Below are 21,428 nucleotides of genomic sequence, written 5' to 3' on the forward strand. Positions count from 1 at the left end.
TCTCCCATTTAAAAAGATGAGAGAGGCCTGTAATTTTCATCATAGGTACACTTCATCTATGACAGACAAAATGAGAATTTTTTTCTCCAGAAAATCACATTGTAGGATTTTTTATGAATTTATTTGCAAATTATGGTGGAAAATAAGTATTGGCCATAGTGGAGTTTGGAGTGTGACTGTTTGAGGTTGTGGACAGGTGTCTTTTATACTGATAACAAGTTCAAACAGGTGCCATTAATACAGGTAACGAGTGGAGGACAGAGGAGCCTCTTAAAGAAGAAGTTACAGGTCTGTGAGAGCCAGAAATCTTGCTTGTTTGTAGGTGACCAAATACTTATTTTCCACCATAATTTGCAAATAAATTCATAAAAAATCCTACAATGTGATTTTCTGGATATTTTTTCTCATTTTGTCTGTCATAGTTGAAGTGTACCTATAATGAAAATTACAGGCCTCATCTTTTTAAGTGGGAGAACTTGCACAATTGGTGGCTGACTAAATACTTTTTTGCCCCACTGTAGCTGTTGTTTCTGGGTTAGAAAATATCCTAAAACAAGTTTGTTGTCTAAACATTTGCCTGTCATATTCATCTTTTGATCTGAAATACAAATTCCATGAGTAAACAGCAACAATTACCAATGTTACCATACTGTTCCAATATTTATGCCACTAACTACACTATACAAGCAGTATTTAGTTAACATAAATATCACCTTTTATGGTGTTAATTTATTATGTAATGCTTGTAAGTGTTGTTTTTCTCTTCCCTTCCAGAGATGGAGTCAATTTAGCCGACCAGCTCACAGGAAGGACAGGAAGAGGTGAGCTGTCTGGTTGTTGTTTTGACCTTCTCCTCCAATGGGTTTTGAGCAAGAGGTGAGGAGAGGACGCGAGGAATCAAGGAAATGCAACTGATATTCTCCAAGGGTCCTCACTTGAGATTTTCTAACTTATTCCGCTTACTAATGTCCTTTCTTAGTCGGCTTTTTAGTATAAAATCAATGGAATTCATAAAGTAAATAGTTTCTCTATACTTACTGTAGGACAGCATTCATTATTAGTTGTACATAGATTGCATGAAAATTGACTGAATTGAAACTGACCCACCGGAGAATTCAGATGCTCTTGTTGTTCTTTTACAAGACTGAAGGTGAAATGTGTGTTTACCTGTATTGTGGCTACACATTCACAGACAGCCCTGCCCTCTCTCTCTCTCGCTCTCTTTATGGCCATGTCTGAAGTTCCCCTACTATGTCTAGGCTTTATGAATTGTCCTTGTATCTGTCTGCAGTTGTGCATGCTCTTGCTCTTGTTGTTCCCTTACAGATTACAGGCTACACAAACATTTCTACAACACACATACCTGTCGTGTTCTTTCCTGCACTTGAATACTCATTCAAGTCTAATGTTTTCATAGTCAGTTGTTTCATTTGTTTATTAATATCTCATTTAGACTTAATCTGCTTATTTCTTCCCTACACCTTTGCAGATCTAAGACCAGATTAAAGTAAAAACACACTCTCTTCCTAACCTGCATTTTGTCAGACCAGTGAAGATGGTGGTAAACTTTACTATTTGTATTGTCCCTAGGTTACCTAGGGTCCATTGTTATCATACTAACTGTATGTCGTATAACCTTAATTAGAGCTCCTGCTCACCTGATGTACCATGCCAGGTGTGTATAATACTGATGTTAATGGGAGAGGGAAGGGGTTAATGTGTGGTCTTTACTCCCAAATTTTACTTAAATATAACTTCCAAATGAAGAGAGACAATGAGACATAAAAATAATCTGGGAATTTGTATTTATTTCATGGACAACGGAGGATGGTTCTTAAAATAACCTTGGTGTTAGGGGGCTCTTAAATGAGGAGTAGGTGGTCAGCTTCTCCCTCACCTGGAGTGCCTGTCTGGGGGCGTTGTTGGCACCTGGGGGCGTTGTTGGTGACATCAGGTAGGTGACCATTTGGCGTGCCCATCTCCAACTGGAGCGGCTCCTGGAATGATCTCCGCAGGTAGTTGTGGAGAACACGTGGCCTTCACGCAGGCATCGACATTTGAGGGGCTGAGACCAAGCACTCTCCAATACATTCTCCACCAGGCTGTCAAGAATCCCAAAGGCGCATTTAACATATAACCTTGCCCTGGATAGTTGTTTGTTAAAGATCCTTACAGGCTTTGGCAATGGCAGCTGGCATCCAGCATAGGGCCTCATGAGGTTGGTTCTCAAGTGAAGGCCTCATCGCCGACAAAGAAGTGGGGAAAGGGTCCCAGGTCTTCAGCCCCAGGGAGTGATGCAGGTGGTGGAGTCTCCAGGGTGCCATCCTGAAGTGCCTGGCTGAAGGCAGAGTCCCGGAGGGTCCCGCTATCACTTCTCTTGCCGTAAGTACCAACATCAACGCCACGGAAACAGTAGATGTCATCTACAACAGCCAAGAGTACAACTGAATATGTAACTTTGTAGTTGTAGAATTGCGAACCTGAGCACAGTGGATCCTGGATTACTACATGTTTCCCGTCAATGGAGCCAAGACAGTTGGGAAAATTCCACCTCTCCAGGAACTCGGCAGCGATGGCCCTCCAGTCTTCCTCCTTGGGGACAGGCATGTATTCACCAACCAGACAGTTGGTCTCCAAGAATGTGAAATAAAATTCAAAACAATTATCAATATTGTGATGAACTTGAAATTCCACCCACATATTCTATCTACTCAAATACAATACCGGTAAAACGTTTTAGAACACCTACTCATTCCTTGTTTTTAAAAAAATATTCTCTACATTGTAGAATAATAGTGAATACATTAAAACTGTAAAATAACACATATGGAATCATGTACTAACCAAAAAAGTGTAAAACAAATAAAAATATATTTTAGATTCTTCAAATAGCCACCCTTTGCCTTGATGACAGCTTTGCACACTGATATTTGGTATTCTCGCAATCAGCTTCACCTGGAAGCTTTTCCAGTCTTGAAGGTGTTCCCACATATGCTGAGCACTTGTTGGCTCCTTTCCTTTCCGTCTGTAGTCCGACTCATCCCAAACCATCTCAATTTGGTTGAGGTCAGGGGATTGTGGAGGCCAGGTCATCTGATGCAGCACTCCATTACTCTAATTCTATGTAAAATTACACAGCCTGGTCCTGTTGAAAAACAAATGATAGTCCCACTAAGCACAAACCAGATGGGATGGCGTATCGCTGCAGAATTCTGTGGTAGCCATGCTGGTTAAGTTTGCCTTGAATTCTAAATAAATCACAGACATTGTCACCAGCAAAGCACACCATCACACCTCCTCCTCCATGCTTCACGGTGGGAAAAATACATGCGGAGATTATCCGTTCACCCATACCGTGTCTCACAAAGACACGGAGGTTGGGACAAAATCTCCAATTTGGACTACGGACCAAAGGACAAATTTCCACCGGTCTAATGTCCATTGCTCGTGTTTCTTGGCCCAAGCAAGTCTCTTCCTCTTATTGGTATCTTTAGTAGTGGTTACTTGCAGAATTTCTCTTCGCTTATTTGAGCTGTTCTTGCCATAATATGGACTTGGTTTTTTACCAAATAGGGCTATCTTCTGTATACCAACCCTACCTTGTCACAACACAACTGATTGGCTCAAACGCATTAGGGTGGCTACTTTGAAAGAATAAAAAATAAAAAATATATTTTGGTTACTACTAGTAGTGTACCTACCTCATTACAGTTTATTATGCTCTACTAGTTATATTGTCAATTATATCATCAACCCTCGTTAACAATGCCTTGAAACAGTACAATTCAGTCTATGACTGTATCAATAAACTGTAGCCCAGGCCAACTCTACTCTTAGAAAAAAAGGTGCTATCTAGAACTTAAAAGGGTTCTCTGGCTGTCCCCATAGGAGAACCCTTTGAGGAACCCTTTTTGGTTCCACGTACAGTAGCACCCTTTTTGGTTCCAGGTAGAACCCAATTCGGTTCCATGTATAAACTTTTCCCCAGAGGGTTCTACCTGGAACCAGAAAAGGTTATCCTATGGGGAAAGCAGGACACTTTATAGGAACCCCTTTTTTCTAAGAGTGTATATGATTCCAATAAGAATGTCATGAATGACTGTAAATGTCTTGAACAACAAGTGGTCCTGGAGAAGACTAGCCTACCTTCATCAAGGCAGAAGGCATCCCAACTTTCTTTTCATTTGGTAACATTGCATCATTAAAAAATATATTTTAAACCAAATTTGGGAAAAGTTACAGTCCTAATGAACATTCTGAAGTACATCAATGAAGTACATCTGATGTCACACAGGGGCTATTAACTAGAGAGCCCTTTAGCTAGCTAGGTTGCACATAAAATATATCTAATATCAATCAATTATGGTATCAAAGACAAAAAAAATTCACTAGAATTGAGCTTACCGGAGACAAATCGCCAGGCTTTCAACTGGGCTGATGGACTCCCGGTAGTTGGGGTCCATCTGGGCGATCCAAGCTCCAACCATCTGGAGTAGGTGATCGAACTGGCTTCGGTCCAGACGAAAGTAACTTCGAAATTCCTCTCCAAATAGTCAAAGCTCTTGGATGAACTTTGCTTTCGGAACTTCAACCATCTCTGGACCCACATAGACCTGAGCTTTCGACGGGGCTGGTCCCGGCCCAACATCGCAATCAAGACCACTTCCTCAACGTTTGTCTCATTGTTAAAAGAGACTACTCTCTGCTGTCTTGGCTATTTGTTATTGCATTTCGCTCCAAAATTATGCATTTTGAAGGGAAATTATTTTATAGGCTCTCACAATACATTTTTTGATGTCATCGAATAAATAATATGTATGCTACTTGGCAAATAAATGAATAAAATAGGTAAAGAAATTATGCAATCAAACTGTTTTTATTATGTAATCCCCCCCTTTTTTTACTGTATATGTGTGCAACAAAAATTTTACATTCACATTTTGCTACTTTCTGTCAAGTCTAAGCATACAATTTGATGCATATGTTCGATAAATCAAACTTATGCATCACACCGAACACACTGCAACTGGCTCTGCAACGAAACGCTTCAAGGCAAACGCAGCGTTTCCATTGGAAATGAGAATGTACTTCTGGTGTACCAAAACGCAATGACACAGTCGGTGTGTTCGAAGCAGAGGCGGACCCTCTGATGCTCTCCCTCCGCGGAGATGGACCATCAGATGCAGGCACCGTCACTCCAGTAAAATAATGAAAGCAAATGATATACTTCAATTTATGATCACTCAACTGTGTCTCACAACTAATACAACAAAATAGGATCTATTACCAGTGTGACATATACCTGAAGTTTTTTAATATATTTTTTTAAATGGTCTGAGAAGAACAACATTGCCAGGGCAATTCAAGCTTTGCCAATATCCATTCATAATGTATTGGGACTATAGCCTACTGCACAAACCTCATTGCTACAGAACTGTTTTTAATAGTTTTTAACCAATTCTGAGCGCTAGATCCCGGCCTGAGTGATCTTGGCTCAGAAAGGTTGGTGACCACTGCCTTAAAGGGGTTGACGTGAGTTACACTATTGATCACCTTTTTTTAAACCAGTTTATAAATCAACGCAGAATGTAATAATAATAATTACATTAAGTGAAAAAATATTATGTTACGCATTGAGCATATTTATTACATTATTGGCAATCTATTACATTATCAACATTTATTACATTATAAATGCAAAATTTACTACATTATTAACTGTTATTACATAATTGGTAGTTTTTATATTGTAAGTTGCTACAAGGTGGGGGCCAGGTTATGTGTATTTGTTCTAGTGTTAGGTTAAAGGGTAAAGTGTGTGTGTATTGACTCACTGTTTTGTAAGTGGGGGCCAGGGTCTTCTTGATGTGAGGGAGAGTGATCCCCACCAAGGCCTCACGAAAGATCCTTTTCCTCACCGTACTGCTGTCATAGTCATATTGCTGCAACACAGAGTTTAATCAGCATATAAACATTCATTTTGATCAGTGCTTGTCTCAGTGAGTTCCTCTGTATGCCTGTGAAGTAACTGTACACAGATGTGTAATAATGAATAAGGAGCGTACCTTGAGCACCCTGTGCCTGGACTTCTCCATGGCAGAGCACGCGTTGCCTGGGCTGTCCTCTATGTCCTTGTAGAGCAGCAGATGAAATGTGTACGCTGCATTCTCCACCAGCTGAACACAGGACATGGAGGAATTAACCGGGAGCTCGTCAATCAATGACACACTGTGCATACAGTACTAGTCAAACGTTTGGACCCATCTACTCAGTTTTTCTTTATTTTTACATTGTAGAATGTAGTGAAAACATCAAAACTATGAAATTATCCAATTTTATTTGTCACATTTAAAAAAATAAAACATTTTTAATTTAACTAGGCAAGTCAGTTAAGAACAAATTCTTACATACAATGACGGCCTAGGAACAGTGGGTTACCTGCCTTGTTCAGGGGTAGAACGACAGATTTTTACCTTGTCAGCTCTGGGATTTGATCAAGCAACCTTTCGGTTACTGGCCCAACACTCTTTGGCTACCTGCCGCCCCTATGTGCTGAATAAATGCGCCAAATACAACAGGTGTCGACCTTACAGTGAAACGCTTACTTACGAGCCCCTAACCAACAATGCAGTTTAAAAAATATGGATAAGAATAAGAAATAAAAGTAACAGGTAAATAAAGAGCAGCAGTAAAATAACAATAGTGAGACAATATACAGGGGGGTACCGGTACAGAGTAAATGTGCGAGGGCACCGGTTAGTTGAGGTAATATGTACGTACAGAACCTACACTGCCAATGCTTACATTGGAGGAACTCAATGCCTTCGATGAGAGACTTGGCCGGGACAGCCACTTAAAAAAAAATGTTTACATACACTTAGGTTGGAGTATTTAAAACTTGTTTTTCAACATCTCCACAAATGTCTTGTTAACTTCTTCCTGGTTCGGTGTCGCTTCCACGGGACGGTTGAGCTAACGTAGGCTAATGCGATTAGTATGAGGTTGTAAGAAACAAGAACATTTCCCAGGACATAGACATAACTGATATTGGCAGAAAGATTACATTCTTGTTAATCTAACTACACTATCCAATTTACAGTAGCTATTACAGTGAAATAATACGATGCTATTGTTTGAGTGCATAATTCTGAACATGAAAAGTTATTAATAAACACATTAGGCACATTTGAGAAGTCTTGATAAAGCATTTTTAACAGAAATGCAATGGTTCATTGGATCAGTCTAAAACTTTGCACATACACTGCTGCCATCTAGTGGACAAATCTAAATTGCACCTGGGCTGGAATAATACATTTTTTTAAAGAATAGTTGGTATTTTCTTTGTATTATCTTTTACCAGATCTATTATTTTATATTCTCCTACATTCCTTTCACATTTCCACAAAGTTCAAAGTGTTTCCTTTCAAATGGTACCAGAAATACGCATATCCTTGCTTCTGGCCCTGAGCAGTTTGAATTGGGTATGTCATTTTAGGCGAAAATTGAAAAAAAGGGCCGTATCCTTAACAAACTATAGTTTTGGCAAGTTGGTTTGGACATCTACTTTGTGCATGATACAAATACTTTTTCCAACAATTGTTTACAGACAGATTATTTAACTTATTAAATGTATCTCAATTCCAGTGGGTCAAAATTTCACATACACTAAGTTGGCTGTGCCTTTAAACAGCTTGGAAAATTCCCGAAATTATGTCATGGCTTTAGAAGCTTCTGATTGGCTAACTTACATAATGTGAGTCAATTGGAGGTGTACCTGTGGATGTATTTCAAGGCCTACCTTCAAACTCAGTGCCTCTTTGCTTGACATCATGCGAGAATCAAAAGAAATCAGCCAAGACCTCCACAAGTCTGGTTCAACCTTGGGAGCAATTTCCAAACACCTGAAGGTACCACGTTCATCTGTACAAACAATAGTACGCAAGTATAAGCAGCTTGGGACCACGCAGCCGTCATACCACTCAGGAAGGAGATGCATTCTTTCTCCTAGAGATGAACGTACTTTGGTGAGAAAAGTGCAAATCAATCCCAGAACAACAGCAAGGGACCTTGTGAAGATGCTGGAGGAAACAGGTACAAAAGTATCTATATCCACAGTAAAACGAGTCCTATATCGACATAACCTGAAAGGCTGCTCAGCAAGGAAGAAGCCACTGCTCCAAAACCACCATAAAAAAGCCAGACTACAATTTGCAACTGCACATGGGGACAAAGATCGTACTTTTTGGAGAAATGTCCTCTGGTCTGATGAAACAAAAATAGAACTGTTTGGCCATAATGACCATCGTTGTGTTTGGAAGAAAAAGGGGGAGACTTGCAAGACGAAGAACACCATCCCAACCGTGAAGCACGGGGGTGGCAGCATCATGTTGTGGGGGTGCTTTGCTGCAGGAGGGACTGGTGCACTTCACAAAATAGATGGCTTCATGACGAAGGAAAATTATGTAGATATATTGAAGCAACATCTCAAGACATCAGTGAGGAAATTAAAGCTTGGTCACAAATGGGTCTTCCAAATGGACAATGACGCCAAGCATACTTCCAAAGTTGTGGCAAAATGGCTTAAGGACAACAAAGTCAAGGTATTGGAGTGGTCATCACAAAGCCCTGACCTCAATTCTATAGAAAATTTGTGGGCAGAACTGAAAAAGTGTGTGCGAGCAAGGAGGCCTACAAACCGGACTCGGTTACACCAGCTCAACTGACCTAAGACAGGGAATTTTTACTGGGATTAAATGTCAGGAATTGTGAAAAACTGAGTTTAAATGTATTTGGCTAAGCTGTAGGTAAACTTCCGACTTCAACTGTAGGTAGAATTATTAAAGTGAATATGCATAGATGATAACAACGGAGAGTAGCAGTGGTTTAAAAGTGGGTGGGGAAATGCAAATAGACTGGGTAGCCATTTGATTAGATGTTCAGGAGTCTTATGGCTTGGGGCTAGAAGCTGTTTAGAAGCCTCTTGGACCTCGACCGGTACCGCTTGCCATGCGGTAGCAGAGAGAACAGTCTATGAATAGGGTGGCTGGAGTCTTTGCCAATTTTTAGGGCCTTCCTCTGACACCACCTGGTATAGAGGTCCTGGATGGCAGGAAGCTTAGCCCCAGTGATGTACTGGGCTGTTCGCACTACCCTCTGTAGTGCCTTGCGGTCGGAGGCAGAACAGTTGCCATACCAGGCAGTGATGCAACCAGTCAGCATGCTCTCGATGGTGCAGCTGTAGAACCTTTTGAGGATCTGAGGACTCATGCCAAATCCTTTCAGTCTCCTTCGGGGGAATATGTTTTGTTGTGCTTGGACCATGTTAGTTTGTTGGTGATGTGGACACCAAGGAACTCGAAGCTCTCAACATGCTCCACTGCAGCCGCGCCGATGAGAATGGGGGCATGCTCGGTCCTCTTTATCCTGTAGTCCACAATCATCTCCTTTGTCTTGATCATGTTGAGGGAGAGGTTGTTGTCCTGGCACCACACGGCCACGTCTCTGACCTCCTCCCTATAGGGTGTCTCGTCGTTGTCGGTGATCAGGCCTACAATTGTTGTGTCATTGGAAAAGCCCGTCAGGAAGTCCAGGATCCAGTTGCAGATGGAGGTGTTTAGTCCCAAGGTCCTTAGCTTATTGATGAGCTTTGAGGGCACTATGGTGTTGAATGCTGAGCTGTAGTCAATGAATAGCATTCTCACATAGGTGTTCCTTTTGTCCAGGTGGGAAAGGGCAGTGTTCAGTACAATAGAGATTGCATTATCTGTGCATCTGTTGGGGTGGTATGCAAAGTTGGAGTGGGTCTAGGGTTTTTGGGATAATGGTGTTGATGTGAGCCTTTCAAAGCACTTCAGTGCTAAGGGTCGGTAGTCATTTAGGCAGGTTACCTTAGTGTTCTTGGGCACAGCGCATGCTCGCAGTTGGTCAGCGCATGCTCGCAGTACACGTCCTGGTAATTCGCCTGGTCCTGCGGCCTTGTGAAGGTTGACCTGTTTAAAGGTCTTACTCACATCGGCTGCGGAGAGCATGATCGCACAGTCTTCCGGGAACAGCTGGTGCTCTCATGCACGTTTCAGTGTTATTTGCCTTGAAGTGAACATAGAATAAGTTTAGCTCGTCTGGTAGACTCATGTCACTGCGCAGCTCCCGGCTATGCTTCCCTTTGTAGTCTGTAATGGTTTGCAAACCCTGCCACACAGTTCACAGTGTTGATGTCTTCACTATTATTCTACAATGCAGAAAATAGTAAAAATATATAACAACCCTTGAATGAGTTGGTGTGTCCAAACTTTTGACTGGTTCTGTAGCTATTATTTTTCATCACCATCAACAGGTCAACACTGTCTGTCGGATTCACAACAACTGAGACTGTCTGATGAGTATTAAAGTGTGGAAAATCTTAGTTAGTCACTTAGTGTGTGTGTGTGTGTAATGTTTACCTGCTGTAGGTCTATCTGGGTGCTGTGGACCAGGCTGCTGATGTTGGAGAAGCCAAAGCGTTCCTGCAGGTCGTGCAGCTGGTCGTGAAGAGAGTTGATCCTCTGGTAACAACTCAACAGATTGGGCCTACTCAGTTTAGCTAGGGCCTGGAGAGAGGCAGAGGGGAAGAGAGGGGATGAGAGGAAGGAGAGAGAGGGTGATGAAAAAGGAAGCAACAGAAAGGGAGGACGGGTGAAGGAGTTTGATAAAAAAGGGAATAGATGAGAAAGAGGAAAAAGGGGTGAGGGAGAGAGGGAAAAGGTGAGAAGAAAGAGCAAGCGGGATCAACAAAGTGGGGGTCAATAGTTTGAGTAAATGATAGCTCAGACAGGACTGTTTGTGAGAAGACGAGGAGAGGAAGTTTGCACCTGCTTGAGTTCATTGGTAACCCCGCCCTCCTGGAAGTCCTGACACAGTTGGTCCATCTGGCTGTCACTCAGGAGCCGTGCTTCCTGGAACCCTGAGCTGATTGGTCCCATCAGCTCCTCCAGTACGGAGGCCAGGTAGGGCTGCACGCTCTCCAAACAGAACTTCTCTGCTGACTCCAATACACTAGCTACAGTAGGACAGATACATTCATTAGCTGCTCTGATAAACCTGCTACAGGAGGACAGATACATTCGTAGATTCATGCATCAGACCACAAGCTAGGGCTTGGTCAATAGAACAAGATACAGTACTGTACATTGAATCATAGTTTAAGCTCTCTCTTGATTTAATCTATAGTGCTCCTGTTCCATTAATGCAATAAAAACAGCGTTTAATGATTATAAAACAAGTTATCTATCTTAAGTGCTGCTGACTAAAATGGATAATTGTAACTCGTTGAACGGAGGGTATTGGGCTTGTGTGTAAACTGCCTGGACACGAATATTGTATAAAGTCTAGTGTACAGTCATCAAATCTGCTGGGTGGCATTTACTGTCCCCCACAGAGACATTCACTCTCCCAGGGAGTTAGCTAGGTATCAGTGTCAACAACACTGAACAGAACAAAAGAATAATGTACAACGCCCCAATACCACACCCTGACCTAAGCCCTGCTGGATCTCCAACAGGTCTACCCAGCCCCCTAAAATCAGACACACACAATCTCACACGTACGCAAACGCAAGCACACATGCACGAACATGTGCGCACACAGTCTTGTATAACTAACCTTTGCGGGGACACACAATACAGTCCCATTCAAAATCCTATTTTCCCTAACCCCTAACCTTAATCCGAAAACCTAACGTTAACCCTAAACCTAACCCTAGCTCCTAATCCTAAAACTAACCCTAGCTCCTATCACTAACCCTAGACCTAATGCTAACCCTAACACTAATTCTAACCTTGACCTTATACCCTCTAGAAATAGCATTTGACCTTGTGGGGACTAACAAAATGTCCCCCAGTTAGTCCAATTTTCTGTTTGTTCACTATTCTTGTGGGGGCTTTTGGTCCCCACAAGTATAGTGTCATGACGTTGGCCTGGGGGGGGTAGGTTTATGACAGTCATAAATACCTCTTTCCCCCCTTTTCCTCTCTCTACCCTACTGATGTTACATTTGCAAAACCATTGGTGAACATAGAGATTCTGGGAACATCAGAAGGTGGGGGGGAAATGAACTATATTCTGGTCATCCGACCAATGGAAGATATGCGGTGGTACTTAATGAATATGATGTCAGTTCGGTTGTCATCTGAAACATTCATCAATGATAAGATGACAAACTCTACAGTGGAAAGTCTACTCAGAGTTATCGGATTCACATGGAATTGTTGTTCAATTTAAATGTTTGAATATTAAATTATTTGTGATGGGATGAAATGTGATTTTAGCTTCTAAAATGTGAGATTTGGGTTTTCATAAGTTAGGGCTCTGCTCAATCAGTGGCCCGCCCCTGTGAAGGGACATGGGCTATAAAACTTTTCAAACACGCCCTCCTCTCCCTTCCTATATAAGCCCTTGACAACAATATAACCTCCTGTTCCGAGGACGTGAGGACGACGGTCCTATGTCAGAATGGTTCAGATAATAACTACAGAACGAAGCCAAAATCAGCGTGAGCTTTGGTTGCGAATGGTATGAACTTTGAACTCTTATTCACTACAGAAGTGATACCTCCTAGCCGTTGAGTTTGCACCAGCAGATGCAAACGAGGGTTAGGAAGGAACAGACAGAGTATCCCGTCTATCACCCAACGGCGTTACTACAACGTATCCAATTGACAACCAGAGACATTCTTCAAAGGACTCGGTTGGGCAACACGGCCTTCCATCTACCACTAACCTACCGAAGCGCAGCTCAGAGTAAATATTTATTGCATTTTCCTTTTCCAAATGGGCGGTCATTTAGAATACATAAGATACTGTATTTACGATAGCACAGCTTCTTCCCTTTGTTCCTCAGTCTTCCCGCTCTTTCACTCAAACTCAGACCCTTTTCTTTTGTGTAACAAGCTGTCATATCTGTTCCGCCCGCTAGGGACATTTTCCTTTATGACGTAATTTGTAATCAAGGTATGATGTCATTATGTGTAATTCTGTGTGATTAGTTAGGTATTTAGTAAATAAATAATTAAACCCAATTTTGTATTGCTGATTCAAATTGTGAGCCAGGGTTTGTGCAGATAACCAAGAATGTACAACTTTCAGATGAGACTGAATTAAGATGACGATTAATATTGACTGCTATTGAGGTCAAATATTACTAGGTCTGTAAGAGTTTATTCAGAAGATAACAGCTCTATAAATATTATTTTGTGGTGCCCGACTCTCTAGTTAATTAATTTGACATGATTAGCTCAATCAGGTAATATTAACTATGGAGAAATTATTTTAAAGAATAGCATGTCATATCACTTAATCCGGCATAGCCAAAGACACGACAATAGTTATACACACACAAATACATGCAGTTAACCTGCCATGTTCACGCTCATATGGATCTATTCATGTAAAACAGTATCATGTGACAAATTACAAGTAACGGATTGCATTTGTACAGCCGGTTTGTCTTGTAGTGACTGAGAGCTGCATAGCCCTAACTCTCTTGCTGATTTCTAAATGAACCCCTAACCGTATAAAAGTATAGTATGGGGGCAGATTTTGGATTGATTCTCTCTCCAGGGTTAGTCGGTACCTCGTAGTTTTCCCTCCAGGTAGGTTCTGGAGTTGAGGATCTGGTCCATATCAGAGCGTATCAGCACCTCCTGCTGGTGAGCTGCCTTCCTACACTCCTCCTTCAGAGCAGACATACCCTCAAATAGACACTCCTGCACCAGGATATAGGCCGCTTCTACGGTCTGTGGTGCAGAATAGAGAGGGGTTAGGGTTTAAGGAAACAAACACACGCATCATTATCATCATACTTTAGTATTGGTAGCGTGACTCACAGCGAACCACACTCTCTTCCTCTCTGTCTTCCTGGCTTTTAGATGAGGCAGCATGTCCTTCTCCAAAGAGGGCAACAGCTCCTCCATAACCAGGTTGGCCAGTACCTGTACACACACACACACAAACATACAATGTATTTGTACAAATCTTACGAACCATGCATATCAAACATCCAAATCATATGACAACGTGCAGATTGATTTACCCCTGAAAAACATGCAGGTGAGTAATACTGCAAACACATGGTGAAACTACAGAGCAAAACTCTCTGGGAGCAACATCTCTACACTTGGCGTTGAAAACATTGATGAGATAGGTGTGAGAACAGACACACACACACAAATAAGTGAATGGGGAGGTGTGCGAGTGCAGTAGGACAGTGGCGGCCTCCTTGCAGTAATAGGGGTTGTTTCCTGCACCTCTAACTTAACTTCCTGGTATCACAAATGTTCCGTGACCACACAATTGCCCAATTATACTGCCATCAACTAACAGGGGATGGGGGGGTAGAGAGAGAAAGAGTGTCAAGGGAATCAGTATCTGCTGATGTGAGTGTTTTAAGCATAGAAGCAGAACCAGTAACCTACCCTGACGTCACTGCCAATCAGCATTTTCCAGGAGTCATAGCTGCCCTTCACCTGTCTGTAGAGGTGGACTGCTTTGAGGAAGGCCTGCACCTCAACTGTCTTCTTCTTTAGGAAGTCTGAGAGAAGGAGAGAGAAAGTGGAAAGATAAAGAGAAAGGTAGAGAGAGAAATGTAGAGAGCGAGAGAAAGGTAGAGAGAGAGAAAGGTAGAGAGAGAGAGAGAGAGAAAGGTAGAGAGAGAGAGAGAGAAAGGTAGAGAGAGAGAGAGAGAGAGAGAAAGGTAGAGAGAGAGAGAAAGGTAGAGAGAGAGAGAAAAGGTAGAAAGAAGACAGGAGTGGGAATAAATGTGTGATGCTTCTCTGTCTTAACAAGGAAGTCAGAACTGGGCTGTGTTCCAATTGCCTACGTGTCTCCACAAAGTGTGCAATAACAAAACATGTTGAAAACATGGGCTAGAGGGAGTTTCCACTATGTCCCATACACACAAGAGAGGGGGGTAAGTGACTGCACACTTCAGAGTGAATGGTGGAGAATTGGAGCACAGCACGGCCTTAGTTCTGACTGGGCCTTGTGTTTGCTCTCCTCCCTCAGGAGACACTACATGAAAATGTTATTAAAAGTTATGCCTATGCATCTTTGCTTCAGTGCTGGTGTGGCGAACCTGCTACCATGGTAACCGTTCGTTCTGGCTGGTTAGTTACCTTGGTTCTGGTGGCGGATGCAGTCGGAGAGGATGGAGAGGAATTCAGCTTGGCGAGCATCCTGTCGGAAGCAGAAGTAGTAATCCCTACGGTACGGAAGCCTGAGGTACACAGGGAACTGTCCAGGCATGCCGATTATAGGAGGGGCAAACTTTTCATTCTCATCTGCAATGGAAAAACACACATCATGTTGGTCATACCACATTGGCTATTACACACATCATGCTGGGCCACACATACACCCACCCACCCAGACACACGCACCCACACAACACACACACACGCACACCAGCCTGCCTGGTTTTTCTAGAGGAGCACACTGGCTATTGCAAAGGACGAAACATTTGATGATCAGGTATCTATTTGGAGGTAGTATTCATCTCTCATGAGAAAACATATGATCAAGTGTGATAAAAACAGCAGCCATGATATGCATTTATGACCGTCTGTAATAGGAAAGGTAATGCTGCTTCTCCCAGAGTAGCAAGGACAAAAAAAAAAAAAAAAAACACTCACTGTGCTCTCTACACATCTAAAAGCAGTTGAGGTGAGAGTTGGGAACAACAAAGTATTCGACTGAAATTTGGCAACTTTCAAAATAAGTCTTCGGAATGGCAACAGAAACTAAATGAAAGAATCTGCCAACAGAGAGAGACAGTATGTATCAGTGCTCAGTGGATGGAATGGTATTATCAGTCCGGATATAAAGACTGGTTTCCCTACGCTTCTGTGTCCCTGTAGGCAGGATTGAACAGGTTTTAGGCCAGAATGTTTGTTTCCAGGGTATTTGCATTGACATTTCACTAGACAAGTAGGAAACCAAGCAAACCCTACATAGAGACTGTCTGCGAGAAGGGATTATCATTGTGAGTGCGCAATGTTGTGTAGCAACAGATCGGGCGTGTAACTTAAGCCATACACATTCATACTCACACACACCCACCTACTCATTCAAGGGTTTTTCTTTATTTCAACTATTTTCTACATTGTAGAATAATAGTGAAGACATCAAAACTATGAAATAACACATATGGAATGTTGTAACCAAAAAAGTGTTAAACAAATCCAAATATATTTTACATTTGAGATTCTTCAAAGTAGCCACCGTTTTCCTTGATGACAGCTTTGCACACTCTTGGCATTATCTCAACCAACTTCATGAGGTAGTCACCTGGAATGCATTTCAATGAACAGGTGTGCCTTATTAAAAGTTAATTTGTGGAATTTCTTTCCTTCTTAATGCGTTTGAGCCAATCAGTTGTGTGGTGACAAGGTAGGGTTGGTATACAGAAAATGTCCCTATTTGGTAAGATACCAAGTCCATATTATGGCAAGAGCAGCTCAAAATAAGCAAAGAGAAATGACAGTCCATCATTACATTATGACATGACGGTCAGTCAATACGGAAAATGTCAAGAACTTTGAAAGTTTCTTCAAGTGAAGTCGCAAAAACCATCAAGCAATATGATGAAACTGGCTCTCATGAGGACCGCCACAGGAAAGGAAGAACCGGAGTTACTTCTGCTGCAGAGGATGTCCAGGGAAGTTCGTTGAGGGCCGTCGTGTTATCCGCTTAGGGGGGGCTGTGGCTATTATTGACAAACATTATCTTGTGAGATAGTAAGGTCGGCAGGTAGCCTAGTGGTTAGAGCATTGAACTAGTAACTGAAAGGTAAAAATCTGCTGTTCTGCCCCTGAACAAGGCATTTAACCTACTGTTCCTAGGCCGTCATTGAAAATAAGAATTTGTTCTTAACTTGCTTGTCTAGTTAAATAAAAGGTCAAATATTTTTTTTAAATGATTGTGAGATATTCTAGGTCGGGTGAACAGAAGGACTTGAGTTCCTGTGTGTTATCACAGTTACACCATAAGTTATTAATCATAAAACATATACCTCCACCCTTCTGCTTCCCGGAGAGATGTTTGTTCCTGTCGGTGCGATGTACTGAGAATCCAACTGGGTTTACAGAGTAAGACAGTATATCTCTAGTGAGCCATGTTTCTGTGAAGCACAGTATGTTACAATCCCTGGTGTCTCTATGAAAAGCAACTCTCGCCTTGAGCTCATCAGTTTTATTATGCAGAGATTGGACATTAGCGAGTAAAATACTTGGGAGTGGTGGGTGGTGAGCATGCTTCCTAAGTCAGACCGGAAGACCGCCTCAAGTACCTTGTCTCCGCCGGTGTTGTTTTGGGTCAGCATCTGGAATAAGTTCAATTGCTCTGGGGAGAGCAAACAAAGGACATCCTATTACATGATATACTCACTGTTGGTTTCAGAAACAGGGAAGCATTTGTCCACCATGGCCATGTATTTCTCCTCTGTGGTGAGCACTGTGCCCCCTGTTGGCAGCAGCTTGTGGCGCGGGGGCACACCCTTCACAAAGGTCTGGAAGAAAGGAGTCACTGCACGAGGTCTATTTCCATTTGTCTGTTATTTATTTAGCTCAAATACTGTATACATTTTTCTTATGCTGCTTATTCATTCACCTATTCAGACAAAATGTCTCCCCAATGACTATGTCCTCCTAAAAAGAGTCTCATAAGAGTGTCCTGCTCACCTCAAAGCTGTTGTGGCACTCCAGACAGTAGTTGCCACGCACCACCACGTACCTCTCTTCCCACTTCCTGGTTGCTTCAAAATGAAGGACTTGTTCCTCATACAGCACCTCCCCCGCCTCCGGAGGACCCTGGATCAACACAGAGAGTATGTCATGATACCATGTCCTCAGCGGTAATCAATGGAGAGATCCATTGAACACATACACTCGCGCACACACACACACACACACACACACACACCTTACCCTCTGTTTGAGGAGCTGTTTTATTTTCTCTTTTGGCTGCTCCAGCTCATCCTGGACTTGGGAGAAGAAGACCACAGAGTACTGTGTCCTGTAGTGGGGACCGAACTCTTTCAACTCTGCCTCTGCACAACCTACAAACAACATCACCCAAACATACAGTAAATAGCATTATACACTAAATATACAAAACATTAAGTACACCTGCTCTTTCTATGACATAGACTGACCAAGCGTATCCACGTGAAAGCTATGGTCCCTTATTGATGTCACTTGTTAAATACACTTCAATCAGTTTAGATGAAGGGGAGGAGACAGGTTAATAGAGGATTTTTAAGCCTTGAGAAAATTGAGACATAGATTGTGTATGTGAGCCATTCAGAGGGTATTTGGGGGGGGGGGCAAATGTAAGAGCCTTTGAACAGGGTAAGGAAGTAGGTGCTAGGTGGACCGGTTTGTGTCAAGAACTGCAACGCTACCAGGGTTTTCATGCTCAACAGTTTCCCACGTGAATCAATAATGGTCCACCACCCAAAGGACATCCAGCCAACTTGACACAATTGTGGGAAGCATTGGAGTCAACATGGGCCAGCATCCCTGTGGAACGCTTTCGACACCCTGTAGAGTCCATGCCCCAACGAATTGAGGCTGTTCTGAGGGCAAAAGGGGAGTGTAACTCAATATTAGGAAGGTGTTCCTAATGTCTTGTACACTCAGTGTACAGTATGTAGTAGCAGATGTAATAGTAATACAATATAGTGACTAGTAGAAGAATTGGTAATGGCAATGATAATTCATAGTAACCGTGTTAAGAATAGCACTGTAATTGAGAGGAAAAAGGGGAAGTTCTAAAGGGGCCGCTTCGTAAGGTTTACTTCAAATGAATCAATATATATATATATATATATATTTTTTTTTTAAGTTGACATATTAGATTTTATTGTTTAAAAAATCTTATGAAAGAAATTGGTGTTTTTTCACTATCTAATCATAACATGGGGTTATTCAGTGACAGACACGTATTTGGTTCAAATCTATCACTTGATGGTTTCCTTTTAGAGAGACAAATAATCATGTTTTTTTTTTTGCACAACGCTACAGTATATACCTGCCTCACTTTTACAGAAACAAGTAGTACTGCTAGGTTTATCAACATCAACGTTAGTGCATTCATCTTAAGATAGCTAGGTGAGAACCACATATCAGTCAAATATACAGGATATGAACATTCCATTCCAGCAACAAACAAAAAAATGATATATAGCAATTAGCAAAGAAATCTCAAATCTATTAGTAAAACATCTGAGAACAGTAACACTTTACACACACATAAGTAAAATAAATCATTTCTGGTATACAAATTCCCCTGGCTACGGAAGTGGATATCCTACCCAACCTGTAATGCTATTGCTTCCATTTCATTCAAGATTCTTGTTTGTGTATGCGTGCGTGCGTATGGATGCATTAGTGTGTGAATGCAAGGATTGTTTGTATCAAACAAATGATAAGCTTACTACCTAGATTTGATAACCTTACAACCTGATATACCTGGATGTCCCGGACCTACCTCGGCCAACCGGTTTGAGGTGTGCGAGGCTGTTTTTCTCAGGTGTGTGTGTGTGGTGTGGTGTGGTGTGGTGTGGTGTGTCTCTCTACGTGTGTGTGGGGCACCCTTGTCCAGGTGTGTATAATGTTGGTGTTGAGGCAGCCTGCACTGTAAAAAAAAATGTAATTATTATTATTACTAAGTAATTGGTTTCACAGCCTTTTCTAGTTTACTCAACTTTTCAGAGGTTTTCCATTGCCTCACAAAGAAGGGCACCTATTGGCAGTGTCATGCCCTGACCTTAGAGAGCTGTTTTATTTCTCTATTTGGTTAGAGAAATGTGTGTGATGTGGGGTGGGCATACTATGTTTTGTATTTCTGTGTGTTTGGCCGAGTGTGGAGGCAGCCGTCTATCGTTGTATCTGATTGGGAATCATACTTAGGCAGCCTGTTTTGCCACCTTAGTTGTGGGTAGTTGTCTTTGTTAGTGGCCTGTATAGCCCTACTAAGCTTCACATTCGTTTTTATTGTTTCTTGTTTTGTTGGCGAAATTTATAATAAAGTAAAATGTACGCTCACCACGCTGCTCCTTGGTCCGGTCATTTCCCTGACGAAGTTCATGACAGAACTACCCACCACAAATGGACCAAGCGGCGTGGCCAGGAGGAGCAGCTATATTCCAGCTCCCCACATCGGCCGGGCTAGAGTGGGCATCCAGCCAGGACGGATGGTGCCGGCTCAGCGCATCTGGCCTCTAGTGCGTCTCTACGGCCCAGGATATCCTGTGTCTCCGGTGCGCCTGCACAGCCCAGTGTGTCCTGTGCTAGCGCCCTGCATTTGCCGGGTGAAAGTAACCATCCAGCCAGTACGGGTTGTGCCAGCTCTACGCTTGAGACCTCCAGTGTGCCTCCATGGCCCAGTGTATCCGGTTCCTGCTCCACGCACCAGGCTTCCAGTGCATCTCCAAAGTCCGGTGAGACCTGTTCCGATTCCACGTACCAGGCCTCCAGGTCTCCCCAGCCTAGTGAGCCCTGTGGCAGCTCCACGCACCAGGCTTCCTGTACGCCTTCTCAGGTCAGTGCGTCCTGTGCCTCCTCTCTGCACTGGCCCTGAGGTGTGTGTCATCAGCCCTGTGCCACCGCTACCGGTCCCACGCATCAAGCCTCCAGTGCGTCTCCACCAAGGGTCCCAACCAAGGGTCTCCACTGAGGGTCCCAACCATCTCTGCAGCGCTCCACCAATCAAGCCTTTATGGTAGAGTGGCCAGACGGAGGCCACTACCCAGTAAAAGGCACATGACAGCCCGCTTGGAGTTGCCAAAAGCCACCTAGACTCTCAGACCCTGAGAAACAAGATTCTCTGGTCTGATGAAACCAACATTGAACTCTATGGCCTGAATATCAAGTGTCACTTCTGGAAGAAACCTGGCACCATCACTACGGTGAAGCATGGTGGTGGCAGCATCATGCTATGCGGATGTTTTTCAGCGGCAGGGACTGAGAAAGTAGTCAGGATTGAGGGAAAGATTAATAGAACAAAGTACAGAGAGATCCTTGATGAAAACCTGCTCCAGATTGCTCAGGACCTGGGGTGAAGGTTCATCTTACAATAGGACAACGACCCTAAGCACACAGCCAAGACAACAAAGGAGTGGCTTTGGGACAAGTCTCTGACTGTCCTTGAGTGGCCCAGCCAGAGCCCAGACTTCAACCCAATTGAACATCTCTGGAGAGACCTGAAAATAGCTGTGCAGAAACGCTCCCCATCCAACCTAACAGAGCTTGAGAGGATCTGCAGAGAAGAATGGGAGAAACTCCCCAAATACAGGTGTGCCAAACTTGTAGCGTCATACCCAAGAAGACTCGAGGCTATAGTCGCTGCCAAATATGCTTCAACAAAGTACTGAGTAAAGGGTCTTAAAACGTATGTAAA

The 21,428-nt window shown here is 42.7% G+C and overlaps 1 protein-coding gene across 1 annotated transcript in view; it reads right to left on the minus strand.

The window, feature by feature from the left end:
• LOC109898158 (protein Niban 1-like) overlaps positions 1-21,428 on the minus strand; it is a 40,908-nt gene that overhangs the window by 4,444 nt on the left and 15,036 nt on the right. Inside the window, exons 2-12 of the mRNA XM_020492995.2 lie at positions 17,954-18,084; positions 17,708-17,836; positions 17,415-17,535; positions 15,146-15,310; positions 14,447-14,562; positions 13,859-13,963; positions 13,606-13,768; positions 10,848-11,035; positions 10,440-10,586; positions 6,066-6,176; positions 5,835-5,942 (exon numbers count right to left, since the gene is read on the minus strand). Of these exons, the coding sequence (XP_020348584.1) occupies positions 5,835-5,942; positions 6,066-6,176; positions 10,440-10,586; positions 10,848-11,035; positions 13,606-13,768; positions 13,859-13,963; positions 14,447-14,562; positions 15,146-15,310; positions 17,415-17,535; positions 17,708-17,836; positions 17,954-18,084 (1,484 nt within the window). The remainder of the gene's footprint in view (positions 1-5,834; positions 5,943-6,065; positions 6,177-10,439; positions 10,587-10,847; positions 11,036-13,605; positions 13,769-13,858; positions 13,964-14,446; positions 14,563-15,145; positions 15,311-17,414; positions 17,536-17,707; positions 17,837-17,953; positions 18,085-21,428) is intronic.

This window comes from Oncorhynchus kisutch, linkage group LG10 (assembly GCF_002021735.2).
Source record: "Oncorhynchus kisutch isolate 150728-3 linkage group LG10, Okis_V2, whole genome shotgun sequence".
Lineage (NCBI taxonomy): Eukaryota > Metazoa > Chordata > Actinopteri > Salmoniformes > Salmonidae > Oncorhynchus > Oncorhynchus kisutch.